The sequence below is a fragment of the Fusarium falciforme genome, chromosome 5, assembly GCF_026873545.1.
Source record: "Fusarium falciforme chromosome 5, complete sequence".
Lineage (NCBI taxonomy): Eukaryota > Fungi > Ascomycota > Sordariomycetes > Hypocreales > Nectriaceae > Fusarium > Fusarium falciforme.
The window spans coordinates 3,089,525-3,115,910 of NC_070548.1; the positions used below are offsets into that span (position 1 = coordinate 3,089,525).

The 26,386-nt window shown below is 52.9% G+C and overlaps 12 protein-coding genes across 12 annotated transcripts; 7 read left to right on the plus strand and 5 right to left on the minus strand.

Moving 5' to 3' along the window:
• Nucleotides 1-2,229: 2,229 nt before the first annotated feature.
• On the plus strand, nt 2,230-2,683 carry NCS54_00715700 (Hypothetical protein; the record flags this gene model as incomplete). Its single annotated transcript, XM_053152591.1, has 3 exons — nt 2,230-2,246; nt 2,292-2,521; nt 2,634-2,683. The coding sequence occupies 3 exons, from the start codon at nt 2,230-2,232 to the stop codon at nt 2,681-2,683; spliced, it is 297 nt and encodes a 98-aa protein (XP_053008566.1).
• A 1,170-nt stretch (nt 2,684-3,853) lies between these two features.
• NCS54_00715800 (Hypothetical protein) lies at nt 3,854-6,982 on the plus strand (the record flags this gene model as incomplete). Its single annotated transcript, XM_053152592.1, has 1 exon — nt 3,854-6,982. The coding sequence occupies one exon, from the start codon at nt 3,854-3,856 to the stop codon at nt 6,980-6,982; it is 3,129 nt and encodes a 1,042-aa protein (XP_053008567.1).
• A 139-nt stretch (nt 6,983-7,121) lies between these two features.
• NCS54_00715900 (Hypothetical protein) lies at nt 7,122-8,067 on the minus strand (the record flags this gene model as incomplete). The annotated part of the gene is made up of 2 exons (XM_053152593.1): nt 7,122-7,291; nt 7,341-8,067. The coding sequence occupies 2 exons, from the start codon at nt 8,065-8,067 to the stop codon at nt 7,122-7,124; spliced, it is 897 nt and encodes a 298-aa protein (XP_053008568.1).
• Nucleotides 8,068-8,829: 762 nt separating this feature from the next.
• NCS54_00716000 (U3 small nucleolar ribonucleoprotein IMP3) lies at nt 8,830-9,446 on the minus strand (the record flags this gene model as incomplete). The annotated part of the gene is made up of 2 exons (XM_053152594.1): nt 8,830-9,225; nt 9,291-9,446. The coding sequence occupies 2 exons, from the start codon at nt 9,444-9,446 to the stop codon at nt 8,830-8,832; spliced, it is 552 nt and encodes a 183-aa protein (XP_053008569.1).
• A 308-nt stretch (nt 9,447-9,754) lies between these two features.
• Nucleotides 9,755-10,443, plus strand: NCS54_00716100 (Hypothetical protein; the record flags this gene model as incomplete). The annotated part of the gene is made up of 2 exons (XM_053152595.1): nt 9,755-10,204; nt 10,255-10,443. The coding sequence occupies 2 exons, from the start codon at nt 9,755-9,757 to the stop codon at nt 10,441-10,443; spliced, it is 639 nt and encodes a 212-aa protein (XP_053008570.1).
• A 178-nt stretch (nt 10,444-10,621) lies between these two features.
• NCS54_00716200 (Hypothetical protein) lies at nt 10,622-13,059 on the minus strand (the record flags this gene model as incomplete). Its single annotated transcript, XM_053152596.1, has 2 exons — nt 10,622-10,790; nt 10,844-13,059. 2 exons carry the CDS (start codon nt 13,057-13,059, stop codon nt 10,622-10,624), a joined length of 2,385 nt encoding a protein of 794 aa, XP_053008571.1.
• A 976-nt stretch (nt 13,060-14,035) lies between these two features.
• NCS54_00716300 (Aldo-ket-red domain-containing protein) lies at nt 14,036-15,144 on the plus strand (the record flags this gene model as incomplete). Its single annotated transcript, XM_053152597.1, has 2 exons — nt 14,036-14,377; nt 14,428-15,144. The coding sequence occupies 2 exons, from the start codon at nt 14,036-14,038 to the stop codon at nt 15,142-15,144; spliced, it is 1,059 nt and encodes a 352-aa protein (XP_053008572.1).
• Nucleotides 15,145-15,983: 839 nt separating this feature from the next.
• On the plus strand, nt 15,984-17,645 carry NCS54_00716400 (EamA domain-containing protein; the record flags this gene model as incomplete). Its single annotated transcript, XM_053152598.1, has 1 exon — nt 15,984-17,645. One exon carries the CDS (start codon nt 15,984-15,986, stop codon nt 17,643-17,645), a length of 1,662 nt encoding a protein of 553 aa, XP_053008573.1.
• A 336-nt stretch (nt 17,646-17,981) lies between these two features.
• NCS54_00716500 (F-box domain-containing protein) lies at nt 17,982-19,343 on the minus strand (the record flags this gene model as incomplete). Its single annotated transcript, XM_053152599.1, has 1 exon — nt 17,982-19,343. One exon carries the CDS (start codon nt 19,341-19,343, stop codon nt 17,982-17,984), a length of 1,362 nt encoding a protein of 453 aa, XP_053008574.1.
• A 1,153-nt stretch (nt 19,344-20,496) lies between these two features.
• Nucleotides 20,497-21,387, plus strand: NCS54_00716600 (Hypothetical protein; the record flags this gene model as incomplete). The annotated part of the gene is made up of 2 exons (XM_053152600.1): nt 20,497-21,007; nt 21,059-21,387. The coding sequence occupies 2 exons, from the start codon at nt 20,497-20,499 to the stop codon at nt 21,385-21,387; spliced, it is 840 nt and encodes a 279-aa protein (XP_053008575.1).
• Nucleotides 21,388-21,813: 426 nt separating this feature from the next.
• Nucleotides 21,814-22,399, minus strand: NCS54_00716700 (Hypothetical protein; the record flags this gene model as incomplete). The annotated part of the gene is made up of 2 exons (XM_053152601.1): nt 22,234-22,399; nt 21,814-22,175 (listed from the first exon to the last, which is right to left on the minus strand). Exons 1-2 carry the CDS (start codon nt 22,292-22,294, stop codon nt 21,814-21,816), a joined length of 423 nt encoding a protein of 140 aa, XP_053008576.1. The 5' UTR covers nt 22,295-22,399.
• A 2,481-nt stretch (nt 22,400-24,880) lies between these two features.
• NCS54_00716800 (Homoserine kinase) lies at nt 24,881-26,063 on the plus strand (the record flags this gene model as incomplete). The annotated part of the gene is made up of 3 exons (XM_053152602.1): nt 24,881-25,304; nt 25,357-25,655; nt 25,713-26,063. The coding sequence occupies 3 exons, from the start codon at nt 24,881-24,883 to the stop codon at nt 26,061-26,063; spliced, it is 1,074 nt and encodes a 357-aa protein (XP_053008577.1).
• Between the last annotated feature and the right edge of the window lie 323 nt (nt 26,064-26,386).

The following is a 26,386-nucleotide window of genomic DNA, read 5'->3' on the forward strand; positions in this document are numbered from 1 at the left end:
ATTCATGGCCCTGTCCGATCAGTCATCCAGTCTTGTAGTTCTATGGCATGCAAGCAATGTAGTTGATCTTGTCCTGTAGGGTGAGCCATGTAATGGCATCGCCATACAATGACGTACCTTGTGCATTTGCACTTATAGTCTAATTGTTTATTTGATCCACCAGTTCGCCAAAGCAGGACAAAGGCCGATCTTTTTAAGGTTGAGGACTGGATCAGGCGACATGGGGCGCATGAAGCGATAGGAGCGATTAGACAGGTTGTATGGTGTAGACTTGAATATAATCTCTCCCAATGCTGAATAACATAGCTTCACTCTTGATCTTCTGGGAACAGTTTTAGTATTAAGGCGGCAGTCCCGAGAAAAGACAACGTATTACGCAGAACGTTTATTGTCGGTAGCCAAGCTCTGGGCTTCACTCTACCTCCGTGGCTACCGAGGTAGACCGTCAAAGCCGGCCAGACCTTGCGAGGATTATCAACGACGTGCCAAGGGGAGACAAATTAATGCGGCCATCTCGCTCAGGTCCGAAAAAAAAAACGAGAATTTACGAGGTGCCGAGCGTTCCGAGCGAAGAAAGTCATATGGTTATTCCTATCTTGATTAAGCTACTCTTTGTTATCTGTATTCCAAGCTTACAGAGAGCCCCAGGCTTGCTGGGTCATTTCACTTCATGGATCGCCATTGGACGAGCCGTAAACGAAAACTCTTGAGGTCGATCTGGGTTAGCTTTCAACACTAGTTTCAGAAGTGCAAAGAACTATTGATATCATCGCCGAGATGAGCACGGAGTCGAATTCATGTTGTCCTACGTCTACAACGGCGTTTTCGCAAACAGCGATCTTTTCCCCAGACACATGGTTCCGTCCGTCGGCATAGAGAAAATCATGGTCTGCAACTATACCTGATGGGGTGGCCGACATATTATTAATATCTTGGCCCTCCACTCCAGTGCCGAGAGGCCGTAGTTTTCTGCCTGCCGTGAAGCTTGGCACTGACGCGTTCCGCCTTCTTCGAAACATGAAGCGATAAAAGAAAAGGCCAAGAGCGGCGGTGAATTGTTTGCTCAGCCACGCGGGAAGCGAGAAAACATGCCATGCCACAGGATTTTGATTGCTGATGTCCCAACTTGTGCATGGCGGTTCTGCATCTTGGCAATGGCCCCAAGGTCCGTCCATATGATCATTCCGTTCCGGGCTGTTCCCGGCAACCGGCACCTCGAGAGGGTCGCCCAAGCCGCTCTAGCCTTGCCCCAATTACGACAGTGAGCGTCAGGGAATCTTGTTTGCCAGGCACCCTTGGATGGAGGAAAGCTTCTTTGCCGCGGGACACCAGCCACACGATTGACGCAGCCTGTCTCACTTGGGCATTGGCTTCTGGAAGGTCTAAATGTCTGGGCATCGAGATTTGGCCCAACTACGAGGCGGTACAGACAGAGGAGAACAAAAGCCGCCAAGCCACATCGACAACAAATGCATCAAATCATGAATGGCCATTTGCTCGCCACAGGGATCGTGATTCCATGGAGTGATGCTTTGTTGTCGTCGTTGCTGCGCCATATGTGGCTTAGCTGCGTCACGGTAGTGCCCGTATCTACCTGCATCCGCGTAAACCATCGTGGCGTCGCCCCACAGCGGCCGTTGCACGACTGGCCTGCGGCGCATTCATGACGTAGCCCTCCTAGGACATGGGACTGCCGACTACCCAAACCTCTCCAAGCTTCTTACCAAGATGGACCACCTTCGTCCTGGCGCGCATTGTGCTTGGCCAGGAGAAAAAAAGCAGGGCAGAGTTCGCTTGGCCGTGCTTCCCTGCTCCGAGACGTCGTCCCTGTGGCTTGCCCACCCCCCTTCATGGCCAGCGAATCGATGACGCAGTGCCCAGAACTCGAAGGTGTCGCAGGGCTGGGCTGACGGGGACCACGGGGTTGTCGGTGCTACGGGATGGCGGGCTCTGCTTGGTTGCGTGGTTCGTCAAGGAAACGGGGAAAGTTGGAACGAGGAGCCAAGATGGGCAAAGGGCAGTGAATGGGGTGCGAGGTGCATGGGTGAGGAAGCTCCGGATCACTGATATAAAAGACAATTTGTTCCCCCCTTCTTACAGCTTGCCCTTTTACAACTCATACTCTGCTCTCACGACTTCATCGTCTTTGCGTAAAGATTTCGATACAACACTCTCGACCACTATCAAGCACATCTCTTCTTCGAGTAACAACTCTTCAACACCGACATCATGCCTTTCACTGCTAGGTAAGCTAGCCCTCGCCCTCACTCTCGCGACGACGTCATTCCGAGTATTCCGCAATTCATTTCATGCCGCGGCAATGTAATTGTCGATATGATGTCTTGCCCCGGATTCTCGAGCTCCTCCGAGACGATGAACCAACAAGAAGACATATACTCACTGACTTACAACAGCGACATCTGCAAGATCCTCCTTGCCATCATCCTCCCTCCCGTGGGTGTCTTCCTCGAGCGTGGCTGCGGCGCTGATTTCCTCATCAACATCCTGTTGACCATTCTGGGTAAGACTCTCTTTCTCTCAGTCTCATCTCCGGCTCCTCCGAAGTCGAAGCATCTCGCTTTCCATGACATTCCTATCCCCGATGCATACAGTCTTCTAACCCCACCTTGTAGGTTACATTCCCGGTATCATCCACGCTCTGTACATTATCCTGAAGTATTAAGGCCGCCTCACACCTCGCTTCTCGGGGCCGTAGCAGTCCCCGGCCAGCTCAGCTCAGCTCGATGAGATGAGCTCTAGGGAGTGTCGGCCAGCCCCGCTCTCGAATCGTCAACGACCAGCCAGACACGGCAGCTAGTCATGGACCACGGGACACGCATTGTCTGACGGCCAAGACACCAATGGCTGCCGAGGATGCCGGGCACGGCTGGGCGCATGCTGTCGCCGAGAGCGCCGTGATGAGGTGCATTCTTTTCTCTTCGCTTTGATACCTTACGCCGGTGACCCACGCCTGGGCGTTTGGGTGCCGATTTCATGACAGACATGGGGTGCTCTGCAACTCTTTTATTCACTTTCCTTTGTTTGCGACATGGAGGCGTACGTTGGATTGGCTCTGAAGGCAACGACGCGCTGGGCTTTTTAGTTATTAATTCGATACCCGTCAATCCAACTGATCTTTCCACTTCGACAATGTTCTGTTTTACTCTGGTCAATGTGAAGCTAAAATGGTCCGGGTTACATGTCGCGCAAGTGCCGGCAGATGAAGTACACGGACTCTGGCATGATGTTTTGATTGGCGATCCCACAATAAGTGCAATATTTACGAAGCAGCCTACCAAGAGCGTCATGACAAGATTGCGCGATTCGAAGATGATCATGATCTCAAGCCCGCAACAGGGGAGGCCGCCCCGAGCTTGATTTTGCCATTTTCATCATGCTGATAACTTTTCAACCGAAGGAGAAAAGATTCTGACATCACTCATCAATGTTCCAACTACCGGGATTGGATTGGACAGGACAAGCTCGGGTGCTTCGGTGGGTGGCTGAGCAGCTGTCATGCGTCCGCGCAAAATGGAGTGGGGCCTTGTTTTACACCAGACATTCGCTCTGAGCTGAACGTTGCAATGCTGCAAGAGTCATCTGACGAGAGCGTCTTGGACGATGCAGGTCAGGGATGAAGCTGAGGGCTCGCTTGCTGAGAATGGAATCTTGCAGAACACTCTAGTAAGAAGCAGCTGAGAAAGGGTTCCTGGTGTGATTCAGATGTGTTGTGTAAAGACTTGTAAGTCGGGTCACGTGCTTTCGCTCAAGCCTCGACGTGCCTAACGCGTCGCCACACGTGAGCGTGAATCTACACTCACCACAGTCACTACACCGACCCCATGCTCCAAATATGCCCCCAGGCAAGGCAGAGGTGATTGAAATTCTCGACGATGGAGATACAGCTTCCGAGTCTGGGAATAATGAATCCCCCCTCCCCAAGGCGGCCCAGAAAAGAAAACAGCCTGTCGAGATCGAGGAAAAGGTCCAGTGGACTGACGACGATGATGACTTGCCCGTGAAACCGAAGAAACGAAGGGCTAAACGAAAGTCTAAAGGGAAGAAGAGAGGTGATGATGCGCATGGAGACGACCATGTCCCCCAAGAAGACTTTGAGCTCGCAGGATTGCCTGAATATCTGATTGAGCGAAGACGGCAGTTTGACGCCAACAAGAAGCGTCATCACGATGCTGCTCTCATGGTCCCGCCAGACTACACGGGAATACACTTTGAAGAAACTAGGAGACTGAGAGAGTTGGAAGAACGACCCAAGTTCGAAGAGAGCAGCGGAATCAAACCCTCTCGACCATACAAGGATATCGAGTTGCCCCAGTCGGCAGGTCTCATTCCGGCATCAATCGCACAATACCTCCGAGACTATCAGATTGCTGGCGTATCTTTCCTCCACCGAAAGTTTGTGTACCAGGAGGGTGGCATTCTAGGCGACGACATGGGCCTCGGCAAGACGGTACAGGTGGCCGCTTTCTTGACCGCTGCGTTTGGCAAGACTGGTGATGAGCGTGACGCCAAGCGTATGCGGCAAATACGGCAGTACAATGACCGCTGGTACCCCAGGATCTTAGTCGTGTGTCCCGGATCCCTCATCGTGAACTGGAAAAACGAGCTGAACCGCTGGGGTTGGTGGCACATTGATCTCTTCCACGGAATTCACAAGGAAGATGTTCTCAGTGCTGCCCGTGCTGGTCGTCTCGAGATCGTCATCACCACATACGACACTTATAAGAACAGCAGGAGCTCCATCAACATGGTTCAATGGGACGCCGTGATTGCTGATGAATGTCACCGGCTGAAAGACAGATACTCAGAAACCACCAAAGCGCTCAACGAGATTAATGCGCTTTGCCGCATTGGCCTTACTGGCACCGCCATCCAGAACAGGTACGAAGAGCTTTGGACATTACTGGATTGGACGAACCCTGGCCATTTTGGAACAATCGCCGAGTGGACGCAAGCCGTCACCAAACCCCTGACTGTTGGCCAATCTCACGATGCAACCGTGGCCCAGCTCAGTCTTGCAAGGCAGACGGCCGACAAGTTGGCACACAATCTTTTACCACGGTATTTCTTACGGAGAATGAAGACGCTCATTGCGCATCAACTGCCTAAGAAGACAGATCGAGTCGTCTTCTGTCCCCTCACAGACCTTCAGCGAGATGCATACGAGAACTTCTTGGATAGCGAAGAGATCGATATTCTGCGAAGTCTCTCCGAACCTTGCTGTGGGAAGAGCAGGAAAGGATGGTGCTGTAACCGCTTTCTGCCCAACGGCACGCGATGGCAAAGCATCGTCTTTCCCAGCATGATTGTGCTGCAAAAGTTGGCAAACCACCTTACTCTGCTGGTTCCACAGACGACCGACGTGGACACCAAACATACATCAGAGCTTGACACCCTCAGGACATGTATGCCCGATACATGGAAGCACCTCTACGATAATCGGGACCGGATTAAGAATCTGGTTAACCCCGAGTTTTGTGGAAAGTGGAAAGTTCTGAAGAAGTTGCTCAAGTTTTGGCACAACAACGGAGACAAGGTCCTTGTCTTTTCTCACAGCGTGCGACTTCTTCGTATCTTGCAGCACCTGTTCACCAACACGAGTTACACTGTCAGTTACCTGGATGGGTCTCTGAGCTACGAACAGCGTCAAGAGGTTGTCGATACATTCAACTCTGATCCGACGCAGTTTGTGTTTCTTATCTCGACCAAGGCCGGAGGCGTGGGACTGAACATCACTTCTGCGAACAAGGTTGTGATCGTCGACCCTCACTGGAATCCTTCCTACGATCTTCAAGCTCAGGACCGAGCCTACCGTATCGGCCAGACTCGTGACGTTGAAGTGTTTCGACTCATTTCGCTGGGCACAGTAGAAGAGATTGTGTACGCACGACAAATCTACAAGCAACAGCAGGCCAACATCGGATATACCGCATCGTCTGAGCGTCGCTACTTCAAAGGTGTCCAGCAGGATACCGAGAGGAAGGGTGAAATCTTTGGACTGGGCAACATCTTTAGATATCACAACGACAGCGGGCTGCTTCAAGATATCGTGAACAAGACCAACATTGCTGAAGCCAAGGCTGGTGTGAACCTCGTGGATGTCGACATGGAAAAAGCGGCCAAGGACGGGGAGACACTTGGTATGGTCAAGAATGAGGATACGAATGCTGAAGATGGTGGCATGAGCCAGCTGGCTGCATTGCTCACATCTGAGAACCAGGAGAAAATGCTTGAGTCCAAGAAGGCCAAGGTGCCAAAAAGCGACGCTATCCAAGCCATCCTCACTTCGGCCGGTGTCGAATACACTCACGACAACTCGGAAGTTGTTGGATCGTCCAAAGTGGAGGAACAGCTCTCACGCCGGGCTGCCATGACCTCATATGCAGAGGGCGATGTCGATGGCCAGAATGCTCTCTTTGCAGAGAGTGATGAAGACTGCGGGGATGGTCTACACAGCCTCTACAATCCCCCGAATGAGGTGATGCTGCGACATTTCTGCGAGATGGCAAGGGAGTTTGGCTTCGCGAATGCGACTGACTTTGCTCTGGTGGTGGAAAGCTGGACTCAAGAAGCGAGGAGGAACTGCTTGGACACGTTTTATAAGAGGAGGGAGGCCAAGCTGATCCGCGAGGGTCTCGTCAAGGAAGAGGATGTGAGAACGGAAGCAAAAGCCGAAACTAATGCTAAGGAAGAGGATGTGAAGATGGAAACCAAAACTGACATTGACGTCAAAGAAGGGGTCAAGGACGAGGTGAAGGATGAACACCTGGAGACAAAATCCGTTCTCAAAGCTGAGGATATCAAGGTTGATGAGACCAAGGAGAAGGTGGTAGTTAAGGCAGAGGCTCTGAAGACAGAACCTCTGGACATCAAGGATTCGGGAGAAGTCAAGATCAAGATGGACGGCTCTAGTAAGAGGACCTCGATCTTTCTTTCAGACGACGACGATGATGACGAGCTTTGATTGGCGTTGGAGTTTGGATATCGATACCCAGAATAATTCATGATGCCTTGTTCTTTCATGCATGCATTGCTGGTCATTGCTGTTGGTCATTGCTGTTATACACGGACATTGCTTCCTATTTGCTCTGTACGCCAACCGTCTACTTGGTCAATGTTCCAAGAACATGAGGAAGCAACTCGAATCTTGGCTCACCCACTGGCGGCGCCAGATCGATCTTTTCCCACGGCCCAGCTTCTCTTAATGTCTTGCCCGTGGCTCGGCACATACGACATGAACCCATGACTTGCGACCAGACGATGTTTGTGAGCCCTACTGATGTCAGCATCCACTCTCTTGAAGGGTAATATCTTCAACTTGCATTGATAAGCGCGGAGTAGGAACCCCCCTTGTTCAACCTGGACATGCTCATAGGCATACCATCGACCGCCCTTCTTGAGACTCTCATACAGCAGCTTGATGTTCTTTTCAGGCTCAGGGATGCTGCACAGACACAAAATGGTGACAATGCAGTCGACGGTTCCAGGCTCAATCCGTCCATCCCAAGCCGTGGGATCGTTGATGGACTCGATACCCACGGGGACAACCTCATAAACACCCTCGAGCCCAACCTCCTTGACACGCCGTCTCAAAGCTGCCGCTGACTGAGGATTGGGTTCAATGCCGTACACACGGGTCAGTCCATTCCCACCCTTTCGATGCCTCAGCTGCTCATCATGACCACCAACACCCCCGCCAACCTTGGCAAAAACATCCGCCCACATGCCGCTCCCCGCACCAATCTCCAGGACAAGGCCGTCGATGGGCGGGTTGACGACGTCCTGCACGACCTCGCCGTTGTGCACGCGGCCCTCGAGCAGGGGGATGACGCGCTTCTCGGCGTTGACCTTTACCTGAGGTCCGACAAAGGCCCAGGTGTTGCCGAACCAGGCTTCCTTGAAGGCTGAGGGGGAGAGCAGAGTGCGGAAATCGCCGGCGCGGAGGAGGTCGAGGATGGTGCCGGGGAGGAAGCGAAAGGATATGCTCATGAAGAGGTAAGGGTCGATGAGGTGGTGGAAGAGCTCCCTGAGGGTGGAGAGGATGGCCATGGTGGGCGATCAAGCAGTCCACGACTGTATCGAATCTCTAACGGGTATGCCTTTGGGTTGATATAAAAGTACAAGAGCGCTGTGTATGAGAAAGGAATAGGGCTTGCAACTAATACTTGGGTGCTCGGGGACATTTGTAACTTTTCCGGCCCGGGATACGGAGCCGAGCGGGGCCGATGGAGGGGTGAGATACTAGACCTGACGCAATGCGCCGAGTTGATTGTCTTATTTGGGAGGATGAAGCTATTCCGTTCATGCTGCAGGCTCATGAGTAGCCCTACTTGTATTATGGTGTTTTGGAGATTGCTTGATAGGGAGGGTCTTGGTTATGATGACAAGCAAAGTGTAACCTCGGGCATACTTAACCGCCCTCGATAATTGATGAAGCTCGAGTTGAAGCGCTGTAAGCTGCTCAAGATACTGCTTGCTGAAGTCTTCAGGGCCGAGTTGTTCATGAGTGGTTGACTATTCCTTGGCGCAGTTGGCAATGGAGACAACAATGGTCAGTTCTGGCCATGATGACCGACCCTATCTATTTCCCACGTTCATAGTTGCAACTGTTTGTCCGTAGTCCTCTCCCACAACTTCCATTGTCTCGTTCTCTGCGAACCAGCAAGCTCATAGACGTAAATCTCCTCCAGCGTCGACAGATCAGATCTTCCATTCCAGCATCCACCATTTTATGCCATGAAACCAAGAATCCGCTCTTGCAAGAAAACCCATACGCCAAACTCCTCAAGCCAAATTTGCGTGTGTACCACCCTACAGCAGCTCGAAGTCGTCGAGCTGATCCCGGTACTTCATAATGTTGCGCTTAATCTTGCTGCCCACGGTCCACGTCACAAAGTCCTCCATACCCCTCGTAACCAGGTACGCCGGGTCCGTGACCGTCTCGGTTCCCACGCGCACGTGGCCTTGCTCAATCATCTTTGTCGCCGCCTGCACCGTCTCGGCCATGCGCAGCCGCGTCATGAGCACGGGGAGCCTGCGACGGGCAAAGGCGCTGACCGTCACGTTCTTCTCCACCGCCGAGAGCTTGGAGGATGACGAGAGGATGCCCATGTCGTAGAGCTTGTTGAGGAGGAGCTCTTCGTGCTTTCGGCGGGTGGCGTTCTCGGGGGGGAGGAGGGAGAGGCGGTGGGCGAGTTGTCGGAGAGACTGGTGATGCAGAGTTAGCATGACAATGATCCGCAGGGAGAGCCTGAAGGTCTTGGAAGACATACTCCGCAGAGACGGTTGTACTTGTGGTAGTCCTCAGGCTTCTGAATCATGTATCGTCGAATGACAGCCTTGTCGCGATGTCCATTGTCCGACTTGTATGTGATAAAGTCTGTCTTGCGCAGGAGCTTTTGCTCGTGATGCTTGAGCTTTCGGACCATGATGAAGATATTTCGAGTGTCGCGACAGTATCAGAAGCCCAATCAATGTTCCCCAGTCGATGCTTTATAGCCGTCGTCGTCGGTCGAGTAATTAATTCGTCGTGGTGATGGATCTCAAAGTTCCAAGGTTGGAGGTTTGAAAACCATCAAAAATCTGAGTGGGGCCGTTTCTCTCTGCGGAATTCCTCCGGGTGGGACGGGCGGCATGTTCCGGCATCTCAAAAAACCTCCCAAAACTCCAACGACGGAGCATCACCAAACCCACACTCTGAGTCGAAAGCCCCGCCAATTGACCATACACATCCACGATGCCTCCTCGACTACCGACGACGACGGCCGCCGAGGCTGTGCGGGCCTTTGTCCGACCATTCTCCTGCACCGCATCCGCCGCCCTTCCTCCCCGCGAGCCTTCTACTGGCGGCACTCACACTAGCCGTCTCGCCAACCTCAACAGCAACAGACGGGGCGCCGACCGATCCCCGAGAGTGCAGCCCGGCGATGCCGCCGCCCGGATGATGGAGAGATACAAGGCTAGGGACGCGAGCTTTGTGCGCGAGAAGACGGCCCAGATGGAGTTCCTCCGCAACCAAAAGATGTCGAGCGACTTCCTCAAGCAGATGCCCCGTCGCTGGGAGGTTGGTGACGTCTACTCGCCTCACGATCTGAGCCCCGTCGAGATGCAAAAGTGGAGGAAGAGATCGGTGCGGAACGTGGATGTTGTTGATGCTCTCGGCATCAGCCCTCTGGACATGTACAAGGTGAGATGGTCTGTCTTATACCTCAATTGACCCTCAACTAACGTATACAGAACTTCTCCCTCATCGAGCACTTCACATCTCCCTCGGGCATGATCAACCACTCCCAGCTCACCCGTCTCCGACCCGTCAACCAGCGCAAGGTGGCCAAGATGGTCCGCCGAGTCCAGGGCATGGGCATCTATCCCACCATCCACGCCCATCCCGAGATGCTGCGGGATCAATTCTTTGGTCGACACTAAGAGCCTATTTAAAGTCGGATTGTATGAGATCATGTCATGGTCATTATTTGTTTTTTTTGGTCATATGTATAACAGCCACGACCTCTATGTAACATATTGATACAGTTGTCTCCATCAAAAACCAACTTTTGGAACGCACCCCCTCTCCCCTTTGATCGTTTCCCTTTTTTGATACATTTCAAGCCCTCAACACTCTGTTGAGCTTGAATTGGCATAGCGAATCCCTGTTCAACCGCTTGCCTCTCTTCTCCAGCACTTCCCAAGCCTCTGGATACTGTGCTTTTGCCCATTTCTTAAAGGCCTCCTGCATAGCCTGTCCTGGCAAAGCATTGAACGCTATGCCTAGTCTGTTGTGTGTCAGCCATGTCAAGTCTTCGACAGCAATCGAGGTCAAACTCACGTCATGTCATCTGGCTCACTCGACGTCCTTGAGCGCATCTCTGTAATCATGCCCTCCACCTTCTCCAGCTCCCCGCTACCGGCCATAGCTCCCAAGTAAGCGTTGTAAACCTGGGGTGGGATTTCCACGTCAAGCGTTTCCAGCTGCTTCCAGATTGAATGGGCCTTCTTGGCCCCTCTCGGGCTGCGCTCAAGAGCCCAGAAGATTGCTTCTAGACTGGTGTATGTTGGACCCTCAGGTGATGACGCTATCAACTGCCAGAAATCAATTGCCTGAAGAGGCTTGTCGCTGGCTGCGTGAGCGAGGATGAGCGATGTATACAGCTGCGTGTCTGGCTCTACCGTCGTATCCATCTTGAGCATGTTATAGACCATCTCCAACGCCTCGGTGTCTGGGCTTTGTGACAAGCCCTCAAAGCAGGAAATGTACGTCTCGCGCTTGGGATGATAGTCGTTGTTTCGGTGTTGCCGCATGTGGCCAAAGACATGGGTTGCCATATCTGGGCGCTTGCGCTCGAAAAACGCCTCCATCAGCTCCACACGGTGTTCGAAGCTGAGATCCTGGAAAAACTGCCGCAGAAGCTGATATCCAGTCCATGCCCGTGAGGTACTGGGCTCGTTGATACAAAAGCCCACAAGAGCGTCTTGAATGACAGCTCGCTCTGCGGCGCTGTAGTGAAACGCGTGGACAGATAGAGCATCCATCACCTCAAAGTGCTGCTCGTTCTCCAAGAAACGGATACAAAGAGTAGCGACCGTCTCTGGATCGAGAAGCACTTGGGTTTCCTCCGAAGACTCAAGCATCTCGGCGATAAGCTTGTAATCCGGCGTCTTCTGGGCGCAAAGGGCAACGAGGTACTCGTTGAACAGCTGGCTAAACTCCCACCAAAGATCAGGCTCAGCATGCCAGGGCTCAAAGTGCGTCACCTTCTTGTAAGCAGCCTGGACTCCTGGCATGTAGCCCGACAAGAGGTGCATCTTCATCAAGATCAGGTGGGATTCACCATTCAACTCACGCCCCTCGGTCTTGGCCAGTGGCAGTATTTCGTCCACCAACACCGAATCCCCCATCTCAATGGCAGCGCGAAGGAGGCCGTTGATGGTGCTCGTATCCGCCTTTAGAATTCCATTGGAGATCTTTTCCATGTTGGACATCATGACCTCCACTTCCTTGAGGCCCTTTCCAAGGATCAAAATTCCCTGGAACAAAGCATCCCAATACTTCTTTTCAGTTTTCTGGCCAGTCAATCCTGTCCCTAGTTCGAGGAAGAAGGGCACCGCCCAATCCTTCAGGTCGTGGCGGGCAGCAAAATGAGCCAACTGAGGGTAAATCTCAAAGGAGCGTTGCTGGGAAGAGATTTTCTTCTCGAACCAGGCCTTGACCTCGGCGGGCCGGTTTCTCTGGATGAAAAAGGAAACCATAATGGTTTGAAGACGCTTGCCGTAGGGGATACCGTTCTCCTCAGCGTATTGAGCCAGTTCCAGCAGTTTCTCCTCATGTCCATCAGAGGCCAAGGCCTGAGCCACGGACAAGAAAGGAGTCCGTTTGAAAGTATCGCTGCGCTTGACAACTTCCTTCCAGTGGGCACGGAGCAAGTCCAGAGCTTCCTCAGAGCCTCCAAAGGCACATAATATACTGAGGTACTGCGGCCACTTGGCACCAGTGGGCCCCCACTGCGCTTCGTCCATATTGTTTGAGCAGAGGGTGGACCATATGGATCTGGCAAACTCGAGGTGGTCTTGGGTCCTCTCACGAGGCCTCAATTGGGCGAGGGCGTCGAGGGCTTTGACTATGTCGGATCGTTCCAGCTTCGATTTCGACTCGGGTGATGCCTCGCGCTGTTCCACAAGATAGTTGAGAAGTCGGCGGCACTGCATTGCCTGGGTACCGTTCAATGGCCTCCGGCTAGACATTTTCCCATCAAAGAATGATCTCCAAGCTTGAATCAATTCCTCTGTCGGCGGGGGACGCAAATTGTCGAGCATCCGACTCCGCCAGACCATAATCTTCATCCATCCCGGCTCGAATTCTGGCTGCCGCACCTCTCGGGGCGCTTTCTGAAATAGACCCTCAAACAGATATCGGCGTGAGTGTCCGTTATTTATCGATCTGGGAGGGAGTGTTCGGCGTAGGGGAGTCGAGTAGAGTGCGAAGGACGGGCATCGGGCGTGCTGGACAAGGACCCGTCGAGCATGGCGGGCCAATTGTGCCCTCATGATGGATTTGTCTATGAGATGGCGGAACTGACGGGATCAGCTGGATGCTCAGCATTGTTGACGATCGAATTGTTTCTTACAAAAGCATATTTGAGGCGGAATTTGCGCAAAAGATGGCAACGGGAAGCTTGACACGGCAATTCGGGATCTCAAAATCCAATCGCAGCGCTCTCAATTTGGAGGTTTGGAGTTTAGAAGCCTTGGCCGGGGTTTAACCGTTCGATCGACCCGCGATGAGGTCCCCTCCTTGATACCCACCTCGACGTTGGTATTCAGTCATTTCTCTACCCAGGTACCGTTTGTTAAAAGAAGCCATTAGAGCAGAAGCCTTGAAACACATGCCCTTTGCTTGGTTTGTTTAGGATGACATGGTTGGTGATCTATCACCGCTGACAGGCAGATGCCACATGTCGAGGTGAAACAAAGAGATAGTGAACCGTGCAAGGTGTAACAGACAATATTGCGTCTATGTGTGGTGTCTCTCTGTTCCAATAAGTAACTAACTGTTGCTGAGAGCAGTCTAACTTTCGAATGTGGTTGACTGATTGCTCGCTTCTTTATTCCACCCAGGCTTTAAACCCCAGCACATACCTATCTACAACTACGTCATAGGCACTGACATGGAAAGCAAACTCCTCTAAACTACCTAGACTCACTCTGCAGCATAAGCCGGGCCAATTATCAATGACAACTCTTACAAATCATCAATGATGCTCTCGCTGATATCCGCTTCGGCAGCCCAGCCGTCATCACCGAACGGGATACCCCGCCCGGTCTCGCAGTTGTAAGTGGGGCCGTGGTGAGGACGGAAAGGTGCCGGAGTAAGCAAGACGCATGAGAGCACGATGATGAGAGCTGGAGTTTAGCTTCACATCTCCGGTATCATTTTCTTCCTGGGTATAAAAGCCGCAGGAGCCTCCGTTTGCCGCATTGTAGGAGTTCTCATCGAAACGAGTATCCATTAACTTCTATCATCATGCCTCTTGTCGCTCAGAACCCAAAGCATCGCGTCATCCTGGGTCTAATGACCTTTGGGCCCCCTGGCAGCGAGGAGCTCGACGCACGTATCTGTGACTCAGAAACATTTACCAAGGCCCTCGATGTCTTTCAGGGTCGAGGATACAGCGAAATCGACACGGCACGCGTCTATGTCGGTGGTAAGCAGGAGGCCTGGACTCGCCAGGTTGGTTGGCAGGAGAGGGGTTTCACTCTGGCCACCAAGGTCAAGTATCCCAGGGATCCAGGCGACAATACGGCCGAAAAGGTCGTCGAATCGGTCGAGACCAGTCTGACGGAGCTCGGAACCGACTGCATCGATGTAAGTCTCCCATCTTTTTCCGAGGTGTCGTTGTCTAACACGACTATTAGTTGCTCTACCTCCACCGTCCTGATCGTGGCATCCCCTTTGCAGAGACGCTGGAGGCCATCGATAAGCTCCACAAGGCAGGCAAGTTTGTTCGATTCGGCATCAGCAACTTTGCGGCGCATGAAGTTGCAGAGGTTGTCATGACCTGCAAGTACAACGGCTGGGTGCGGCCCACGGTGTACCAGGGCATGTACAACTGCGTCACCCGTTCCATCGAGTCAGAACTCTTTGTCGCATGCAAACGGTACGGACTCGACATTGTCGTGTACAACCCCATCGCCGGCGGCTTGCTTTCTGGCAAGATTAAGTCACGGGACATCGCGCCTGACAGCGGCCGCTTCTCAGACAACTCTAGGATTGGCAAGATGTATCGCGACCGCTACTTTAGAGAGAGCACTTTCAAGGCGCTGAGTGTTATTGAGCAGGCTGTGGAGAAGCATGGGTTGACCATGATCGAGACGGCGCTGCGGTGGATGGTGCACCACTCCAAGCTTCGCATCACCAACGGCAACGATGGAATCATCATTGGCATCTCCAGCGTGGACCAGCTGGAGAACAACCTCGACAACCTGGAGAAGGGGCCGCTCCCCGACGAGGTGGTGCAGGCACTTGACCAGGCATGGGAGTTTTCCAAGGCAGATACGCCCAACTACTGGCACGGGGAGTTGGAATACGGATATAATGTCCACGAGGCTCTCTTTGGTGCTGGAGCCAAATAAGTCAGGAACAGGCTGCCTTTGTAGGTGAAGCAACAGAGCTGAGATAAAGGCGCCAACTCACGTGCCGTCCATTGTGACTACCGCGCCTCATCTGGCTATCTCAACCATCTCAGCTGGTGGTGGTGGTGTGGTGAGACGGGTGCTGAGCGCGCGTGGTGGTGTCGGGGGCACATGACCAAAGGCGTCATCGTTATCGTGGGACCAGCTTGGCATCTTTCAGAAGCCGACTCATGATAGCTCAAGAGTAGCGCAGCACGCAATCAGATGTTGAGACGGAATAGCACATGGCATGCATTGAAATAAAAGGCTTCAAAGAATGCGCGCATGAGCCCCCCAGACAATCTGGAACTTTGCACAGCATCATCTGGCTCATGGCTCATCAGCAATCTCAGCGCCGCGATAGGCTCTCCCCGTCTCCAGCAGGACGGCTCAGCGGGAAAAGGGCCCCTGAGAAAGCCTAATCTCGCCCACTGTAGAACCCGCCGATGGGCCGTTGATGACCCCCCGGGCCCCCGTGCCCGTGTTCCCCCCGCCCTGTTGGTCCCCCATGCGGTGCGGGCCACAATGCTGCGAGACAGCGGAGACCCCCTGTCGCTTCGGGGTCTTGGGACCCGCCACCGACCACTCAACTGCGACTGCGCGCCAGCCGAATGGTGGAATCGATCCAATCCAACCGATGTTCTTTCAACACCAGCACCAAAACTACCAGGCATTCATTCGACCTGGTGCAACAAATAGGAACACCTGTTTTTCGCTCCTTTTTACCCTCTCCTTCTTCTCTTCTTCTTTTCTTCTTCTTTTCTCCTTTCTTCCCTTAATAACCCCCTTCGCCGTCTCGTATGCCTCGGCGTCAAGACAGCGACCAAGAGGTCCATCTTCTTCAAGGCCACGATAACGATCGATTGTCCATAGACTCATCCCCCCTGTCCCGCGACGACACCCTATGCGAACCAGAAACCCGGTCGACCGACAGACAAGGCAGTCCTGGTACTCCGGGCGCCGCTTCCGATCTTGACGGCTCGAAACGTCACCAACGCGATACAAATACCAACGGAAACGCCAGCCGCGAGTGGCTAGAGTTGGACGACATGGATGCGAATGGCCTCAGCCGTCCAAAGTACCATCGTCATGCTGGTGGACGATCTGGCACTCCTCTGCTTCACAAGGAGGACGACGATGACCGCGGCCGCGTCACTCATACAGCGCATGGCAATCAAAGGACCAGCCTAGGGTCGGCGAGGTCGAGCGAAGATGAACGCCCTTATCATCGAGAGATGATGGAGAGGCCATCTTTCAGTCGCCGATCAACTATGCGCAGCCGTAGCCCTCAGACCGTCGCCGACGCCGCCGAAAGCTCGACGCGCAAGAAGTACACGTATGCCGCATTCTTCCTTGTCATCAGCCTGGTGTCGTTCTGCGTCCAGACAGAACTGAGCGCATACATTCAGCATGATCTTGGCTGGGACAAGGCCTACTGTATGATGTACTTTACCCACGGCTCGTGGATCGTGCTGTGGCCTGTTCAGCTCCTCATCCTGCGCTTCCAGAAGCGCGACATTCCTTGGCCCGTCTTTTGGAAGCGACACAAGCAGCATCTGCGCACAACAGCCATCATGATCGAGACGCAGACTCTCGACGTTTTTCATCTTTCCATTCAGCATCGCGCGCGCCCCATTCGTTACATCATCCGTTTTACCGTTATCATTACCTGCGCGCTGACCGTTGCCGGGCTGAGCTGGTACATTGCCGTCAGCTTGACGACACCTTCGGATCTAACCGCCATTTACAATTGCTCCGCCTTCTTTGCATACGTATTTTCTGTACCACTACTCCACGAACCCCTGCGCCTCGACAAGTCTGTCGCCGTCCTCATCGCCATTGCCGGTGTGCTCGTCGTCGCTTATGGAGATACCAAGTCGGAGGGCACCAAGGACGTGGAGGCTTCAAACCGCTTTTTTGGAAACATTGTTATCGGCGTGGGCTCTGTACTGTACGGCCTTTATGAGGTCTTGTACAAGCGCTTTGCTTGTCCCCCTGAAGGTGTTTCGCCCGGTCGCGGCATGATCTTTGCAAACACGTTTGGCTCTTGCATCGGCATCTTCACGCTCACTGTTTTGTGGATTCCACTCCCAATCATCGACTTCTTGGGCATTGAGAAGTTTGAGTTGCCAGTTGCTTCAACCTGCTGGTTGATTCTGTTGGCTGTTCTCATGAACGCCACCTTCAGTGGATCGTTTCTTGTCCTCATCTCTCTCACCTCGCCCGTCCTGTCTTCGGTCGCCGCTCTGCTGACCATCTTCATTGTGGCCATCGTGGATTGGATTCTCACTGGCGAGCCTCTCAGCTTTGCGGCCATCCTTGGTGGCGCAATGATCGTTGTTGCGTTCCTGGGCTTGACCTGGAGCACGTACCGAGAGATGAAGGAACACGAGGCCATGAAGCCGATTGTGGATCTGTCAGACAGCGACAGGGACGGTGACATTGAGAGCGACGATGATTAGGCATTGTGTATGTTTTCGGCATGACTCATTGGTTTATCTAGAGTTCCTGGGATCAGGGACGAGGTGATGGCGTTGGTTTATCTTGGAATCGGTATCTATGTCGTCTTGCATACTCTAGTAATTGGGCTCGGATATGCATCCATCGGTGGTTAAAGGCGTTCTCTCTGGGGCTCAAACACATGGTTCAATAGGGCCTCGGATTTACAAATCTGTTGAAAGCTGGTCGGGATAAGATCAGCAATAGATATTACATGCATTCAAGTAGAACCTCATGGTCAATATACTGGATGATGACTTTCCTTGCGCTGTTATAAGCAAAACTTTTAGTCTGAAACTTCAAATTTCCAAGGCTTCCATGCCGTCCTGGTTTCCGTCGATACTCTCCAGCTCATCTGCTGGGACTTCAGGAAGTGAGTCTCTGATAAAGACACCTTCGCTTTCTTCCCTCCAGCCATTCACACCGTCGATGTAAGCATCATAAAATCCCCTCCTCCAAACTCCCTCTGCCGGCGCATCACCACTCTCAAACACCTTGAGTTTTTCCCAGCCTGGCTGAGGGACGGGGTCAAGTATCTGTCTCATGAGGAGCGAGTAGGATGCGTCGCACTCCAGCCACAGGTCGGATAGGTTCACGCGAGAGAGACCGTCGCTCTCCCAAAAATCTCGGTTTTTAGGCATGAGTTGGACAAACAGATGCTCGACGGACGGACAGTTGGGGATAAGGAAGTCGGCGATGTGGTGGGAGAGCGGGAAGATGGCGATGTAAGAGAGGGACTTGAGGGTTGAGCGCATCAGATTGAACGAGGTGTCGGTGGGTTCGAATATCACGGGAAGGAGAGTTGCTGGTGAGTAGTGAAAGAATTCGTATGTCGAGTAGACTGGTGCAAAGGAGCCCTCGTTGATGAATAGTGAGGTCCAGTCTCGTATGGCGAACAGGTCGATTGGGAGGTGGCTCTCTCTAACTGGACTCTCTGACGGCAAGGCGTTGGTCCTCTTCTGAAGATCGGAAAAATCAGGTTCGCGTGATAACGAGATAATGTAGTAGGTACTGTTAAAGGCCCAGTCACTCGACAGGTCTACAGTCCTACTAAGAAGTGAAGCGACAAGATCTGGTGAACTGATCAAGGTGACACGCAAGGGTTCAATGACGTCAAACAAAGCATGCCATAGCCAATTGTTATCCCAATGCTGTCGACCTCTCTCCTCTTCAGATCTCTCTTGACCGCCTTGGTCGGCGCGCTGCGGCTCTTGGGTTAAAACGGACCAGAGGAGGTTCCACGACATAGGCGTCTCGGGCTGATGAGACTCGGGTGGCAACAGACCCCAAAACTGACCATCAGCATATCGATGCTGGCCAGAGCCCCGAGGGATGTCCATAAAGATGGTGAAACTCTCAACATGCTTTGATACACCGCTCCTGCGCAGGAAATCCAGCACGTCGATACCCGCCACCACGTCTTGGCACGTCGGCTTATAGAAGCGGTGGAAGCACCATACCACGTGGCGGAAGAGGAGGTGCGTCACGGAGCGCCTCCAGAGGCGGCACACTAGGGACGCATTCTTGAGGGGCGTGTCCTTTCTCGAATGGACGGGCCTCGAGATCTTTGACGGGTCGCGGTAGAGGCCGCGCTCGAGGCTGGAGTCGGAGTCGAGGAAGCTGAGGATATGAGCGATGAGCTCATTCGGGAGGTGCTGCATGGTCGGTGGCATGACCTGGCAATAGCCTCTTTTATCAACACAGGGATGAAAGATTGAGACGAGACAGGGTTGTTTAGAGTAGGATTCAATGGATTTGTGCTCTTGGTGGCATGTCGTTGAAGTTGGTAGGATTCCTGGGGATGCAACCTAAACGTAGGTAGATGGGTTTACCCCACGTCAGCTCCCCCAGATCCCTACCTCCCTCCCTTTTGACGTGACTAGCCTCCTTTCTGCCAGACGGAAGAAAGGGAGTGGCGAGTCAAGGTAGACCACGCAACACTGACCGCAGAGTGTGCCGTGCTATCAGATCCATATGTGCGCGATGGATAAATTCATGTCGCCTGCCAGCCCGCATCACCAGTCGGAGCATCCGGAGGATATGTGAAGTAGTTGTATCTGTAGGAACCCGTTCATATATAGCACGGGCTTATCCAATGAGCCAACAGGATCAGGTTGGAAACTAGGTAAGCTGCCTATCCATTGTGCACGGGTTGAACAAGGCGTGGGCTGACGAGTCGGCTCAGACGGTTGGTAATTGGCCAAGAGTATTAATAGTCGCTTTTCGTCTTATTACATGAGTTTCGAAAGGTGGTAATCGTATGGACAGGTATTCATCCTCTATAGCCAAGTCGCTCTCGTTGGGTTGATAATTGATCTTGGTGCAACAACCAATATGAATGTACAGATGCAATCCAAGAAAATCCTCATGATTCCAGTCAGATTTTTGGCAAGAGTACTCTCTAGAGCCGAATTTTGCAGGCCAGTGATCAATCCATTAGACGTTTGTCCTGAGTGTGGTGTTAATCATGGACTTTGGAGGCGCCAACATCAAACAGTCATCTCCCATCAAGAGGCAACACAATCCTCATAGACTCAAAACAAGGGCACAACAAACCAGTTTGACTGGACCATTCACTATCTATTCCTAGGTGGCCAGCCGTCGGCAGGTGCCAAACGGCCGACGCAGCTGCCCGCCAAGTGCCTCTCCAATCCTAGGCACATAAGAAAGCGCAGCCTGTGATGACTCGAAGTTTTGCTCTTGATTGATTCATCAAGTGAAATTATAACCGCGCATATAAGCTCGTTCATGAAACAGGGCTTCTGGTTCACTTTTCGCTTTTCTCTCACCTTTAACCTTTGCTTCTCCTGCGCCATGCCTACCCACGTCTTCAACACAGACCTCAACTCCTTCTCCGAGGAGCAGGTTGAGAAGCTCGGCGCCTCTCGCGCTGCCATTCTCGAGCCCGCCTTTGACGATTATCTCATGTCCGACGATCTACATGAGACACCCCTTCCTCCATCGTCGATACAGCTCCTCCCCGCCTCAGATCTCAGCGTGAAGCTCACTCGCGCCGCCAAAAGCGATGCGGCCATGGAAATCAGCATCAGCAAGATATCTGATCCGGACGCGGACAACTTTATGGGGTTCAGCGCCGAGGATAATTGCCTCGTTTTCAAGGGCGAGATGGGGCTCTTTGATTCCTTCCTCGAGTTTGCAGAGTCCATCACCCAAGACAAGGACGTGACTGTCGTGTTCAAGACTGCCAACGAGATCCGCATACCTCGCCAAGGCCTTGAGTATGGCCTGAGTTACGAGAAGTTCGCGGCGCGTGTTGAATTGTTGGAATGTGCCATGTGGATTAGAGCTTCAAGGCCAGGACAAGGTGAGGTGCCTTTATTATCGACTTGTCATGAGTGTTGCTCATTCGTCTCAGGACACAACTCAGAACTCGATGTCTCATCAAACACCATTCATCCCAGCACACCCCCTCATAACCTTCCATTTGGAGGATTCATTCCTTCAAGCGCCGGGACGTCCGACTTGGACCATCTACGTAGCAGAAACATGGCAGAGTGCAGAAGTCCCTCCAGCGACTCATCACTGTCTCCTCCACCCGAGATTATCACCACTCCACCATCATTCAGACACCTGAGAAAGGAACTTCTTGGCGATGAGGATTTGAAAAGGGCCAGCGATGAAAACAAGACCAGAACGCCAACTCGAAGAGTTCGAATCATGACCAGAGGGTCTACCAAGAAGTAACATGGACGATTGGAGCAGCTGGATAGGCCAAGGAACGGCAAGCTCACCACATGATGTATGAGGGATGGACAAAAGTAACGATTTTATGACAGTTTTGCTTTAAATGGATGGCTTACGGAACTGGACAGTTCTCCCAAATGGGTTGGTGAGGAATATTAATGGTTGTCACTTGCTGGATTATGGATACCAGGCAGATATCTTGCGAACCACATTCACAACTATGCAAACTCAAAAGGGAAGCTGTAAGCTCTATGTTCATTCATGAGTGAATATCTAGGTAGTAGATCAAGTGTGATCAATCGTAATCTAAACGCCAACCAATGCCAAGTATTAAATCCATAGTGTAAAGGAGAGGAAGAAGAAGAAGCCCGCTATCCAACCCGGATGATGCGCTCATGGTTCATTAAAAAGTCGTAATAATGCCATCTAAGCCTTGAGGCCGCAGTCGGTGGGCTTGGCGTGGTAGACCTGGGCGTTGATGCGGCCGAGCTGGGCGGCCTTGCCGTTGGTGAGGTCGTTCATGGCGCGGAGGCCCATGTTGACACCCTCGCCGGCGTGGTCGATGGCGAGGACGTGGATCTTGCGGCCTTGATACTCGACGCGGAAGCAGCTGCCGCAGTTGGGGGAGTTCCAGCCGGCGATGGTGTAGACGCCGCCGATGTAGGGGAAGCGGGGGATGTCGGACTGCTTGTTGAAGCCGTAGCGGGTGATGAGGCCGTTCTTGCCGTCGGAGCAGGCGACCGAGGTCATGGCACGGTTGCCATCATCGTAGCCGGTGTCGTAGGAGACTGGATGTTCATGTTAGTCTGATGTAGGCCAGTGTTGGTAAGAGAGAGGTAGACTCACCAGTGGTGGCCGAGGCGGCAGTGGCGAGGGTGAGGGCAGAGAGGACACCGGACAGCTTCATGATGATGGTTGTTTTGTGATTAAAAGGTGGTGATGGAGTTGTGAGTGTGATGAAGAGTGTTGAGCTAGAGGATGAGAGTGTTGGAGTGTTGATGAGGAGGATGATACAAAAAAGGGAACCATATCGACGAGTGTTGAAGGTCTCTTTATACTTCACAGTTCAGACCATTCGATGCAGTGCATCTCGTAAAGGCGAGCTCTAACGGACCATGCATCTCTCTCAACTCCGTCACGAGCTCACGATGATCGTCCACATCTCCACATGCAAAGTAAGGCCGGACGGAGGCTGACATGGCAGGCAGGCTTAGCTAGGTTGTCTTCCCCGTACGGATAGCGTCATAGGCCAAGCTATCCATCCTCTGCCGACGTCCCAGGAAGATCGCAGCAGACTTCAAAGACCCAGCCTCCCCACGTCGGGTCCGGATTTGGACGAGGCGGACGGAAGCCTCTTTCTGACAACGTTGCTAGGGTTGCGCCGTGATGCTATTTCGAGCAATCAGAGCTAGTGTTAGTGAGCCCGTGCTACATAATCCTCGGTCCAGACTTGGGTCCAGAATAATTCTGCGCATTGGCAACTTGAACTTGGCCGTTGTGGGGTAAGGGTTTTCTCGTATTCTTGTCCACCTGCACCGAGAGACCGACGTAACGTAGCCATTCTTGTCTTTCCCGATGCCTTGTGAGCTACCGGAGCGGCCGGCGAGGCCCGCGAACTACAGGGAAAAGATCTATGTTCAGTATTACTCCGAAAGGTGAACTTCTAGGCCTTTGTTGAAAAGCTGGACTAGAGATGGGTCGTTCGATGGTCGCACCGTGGGGAGACGAGGTGGCCCAGATGACCTCGCCACGAGGGGAAACTGTGCTGCTTGCTGAGGCTCGTATTCCTGCATCGCTGATGCTGCGCCGAACGCTGCTCGAGTCTCGCCAAACTTCTGGGGCGCACTCCCGATCGGGAAGTCAATGGCATGGCGATCACCTCAGGCTTTCCCTTTCGCTGGGGCTACAAAGTCCAAGGCAGCGGATTCGAGAAGTGATCGTCGACGAGAGCATCACCCCCCATCGGGCGCGGGTCTCGTAGCATGGGTGATCCCACAATATAGATTAAAAACACGAGGACCCGACAGACGTCATGGGAGGAAAAAAAGAGCGATCATCCGAAAGAATAGCGGTCGAGATGCCAATGCCGGGATTCCCGGCAATGGAGATTCTGGGCACCTATGCAGCATACGAGATGGAGAAAGATACATTTTGGGTGAGAGATGACCGGCTTGTTGTCTTTCCTCAGCACTAGGGACGACATCCCATGGTTAGGCTTGATAGTTTATCGACATTGACATCATGGTGGTGAGATTGGTGCTGCTATTTGGGGACATTCGTCGGAGTCTCGGATGCACGGTTGTGCGCATATTGGTCAGCTCAAGGTTCATTGTCAACAACGGAAAATATATCTACGAACGGACAAATGATGTCCATTGTTATAGGTCAGGTTGTGATATCTTCAGAGGCATTGCTGCTGTAGTCATGTTGTGCATAGACTGCATCCATGTCAGCGAACCAACAGCCAGAAAATAAGATGCTGATGCTCTTGACTGGGCAATGCGTCTATACACGAAGGGTGCACGAAAACATCATGTCAGACGTGCATCTGCTCAATGAATCGAGATGCGGATATACCCCAACGGGCAGTGGCAGATGGACATGCCGACGGCAGCAACACGAGCAAAGTCACGAGGCTCTCGCTCTCGCTCGGGAAGCGGGAATTTATTGTGCAAGGATGAGATCGGATTGGACGGGATATGGATGCAGAGTCGATTGGTTGTGCATGAGACTGCTGCGCAACAATCGGCCAAGGTCAGCCACTTCGCTTCGTCGGGGAGGGGGCGGGAGGGATCTGGATTGAGGCCTTGGAAGAGTATTATATCCAAGGATGTAACGGGATAAGTGGTGTTTGTGCTTCTCGTATTAATATATTCCAGCACCACAGTTGCAGCCCCTCTTGTATACCTCGACTTGCATGTTGTTTAGTCAACCAACTGCCCGTTCTATTGTTGATCAACTCAACAAGCAAACTCCCTGCCCGATAACCCGATGGAAACCCTTGTCCAGGACATTTCCACAGCCGGGTTTAGCAGCCAGAAAATGTCCAATTGAACCGTCGTCGACCAATGAATATCGATGGAGGGGCAGCCATCGAGAGACTTTTTTTTTTACCCCGCCAACTGCCAGCAGTTGACAAAGAAAAAAAAAGAAGCGGGAACTGAAGGCTTTTGTATGGATGCGGCCAGCTCCGTCATCGGGGGCCGGGACGGGTATGACTCTGTCAGTTAATCACTATCAAGGTCGGGTCCACGCAAACTTCTCTTGACTCGATCTTCTCCAAGAGAAAGAAAGAATTGCCAGAAGCAGATCGGAGACTTTTTCGCGATTGATCGTCTCCATTGAACTAGCTCCAATTGCGCCATTGGCAGTTTAACTCTCTAGAGCCTGTGACCTCTCCTCCCACCGACGTCTTTTCCCACCCGTGAGACACACCAGACAAATCCACACACAGCGTCAGAGCGTCTCATTAACACACAGGACAGGACCAGTCATGGAATCGTTTGTCATCAAGACCCCCTGCTCCAGCGCCAACATTGGCCCGGGCTTCGATGTCATCGGCCTCGCCCTTTCGGTGTACCTCGAGCTGCACGTCACCATCGACCGCACCAAGACCAAGTCGGAGCACCCGCTCAACTGCAGGATCACGTATGAGGGAGAGGGAGAGGGCACCGGCGACATCAGCCTCGACCCCCAGTCCAACCTGCTGACCCGCGTCGCCCTCTACGTCCTGCGATGCCACGACCAGCGAAATTTCCCCGTCGAGACCCATGTTCACATCAAGAACCCCATCCCCCTTGGCCGTGGCCTGGGTAGCTCCGGTGCTGCTGTGGTTGCTGGTGTTGTCCTGGGTCGCGAGGTCGGAGGACTGAAGCACCTCGACTATGACCGCCTGTTTGACTACTGCCTCATGATTGGTGAGTCTTGAGAGCTCTTCAAGCGCTCTGCCTGCTAACCTCGACTCCCCAGAGAGACATCCCGACAACGTCGGTGCTGCCCTCTACGGAGGCTTCGTCGGAACATACCTCAAGCCCTTGACCCCCGAGGACGTCGCCCGGACAGAGATCCCTCTTAGTGAAGTACTCCCCGCGCCGGCCGGCGGCGAGGACACGGGCAAGAAGCCCCCGAACCCCCCTCACGGCATCGGCCACCACATCAAGTTCCCCTGGGCCAAGGAGATCAAGGCCGTCGCCATCATTCCCGACTTCCAGGTCGCCACGCACGCTGCTCGAAGTGTGCTACCTGAAAAGTACTCCCGTCCCGATGTGGTACGTTTGGCAACCTGTTCCACTATGTTAGTAGCCAGCTGACCCTCCCTCTCACAGACCTTCAACCTCCAACGAATCGCCCTCCTGCCCGTCGCCCTGGGCCAGTCTCCTCCCGACCCCGAGCTCATCCACCTCGCCATGCAGGACAAGATCCACCAGCCCTACCGCCAGACCCTCATCCCCGGCCTCACCGAGATCGTCGAGTCCATGTCCCCCAAGACCGAGGAGGGCTTCCTCGGTGTGTGCCTGTCAGGCGCTGGCCCTACCATTCTGGCTCTTGCCACACACAACTTTGAGACGATTGCCAACAAGATCATTGCCAAGTTGAGGCAGCACAACGAGAAGAAGGATCTGGCCTGCCAATGGAAAGTGCTCGAGCCAGCAGAGGGAACCCAGGTTATCCGATAAAAAAAGAAAAGAGAGGAGAGAAAATATACCTCAAAGGCGTTGATCTCAGATGGAGTTTCGGAGTTGAATAAACATATAGACCGTTTGGATCTCAGAAGGCATCGTCGGGAACGGCGGAGCCAAGAAATTGGATAGAGCGATAACTCTAGAAGATGAGGGTCCGGGTCCTTAAAAAAAGCCATTCAATTGAAGCCAGATTATGATCTTGAATTGGACGAAGTGAGTGGCCATGTCAGATACACGAGGCAACTAGTTGGCGTCCAACAAAGGAGGCACCTGGGCTTTTGGATGGTCGGGTTTTGCAATACATATCAGATACTTTA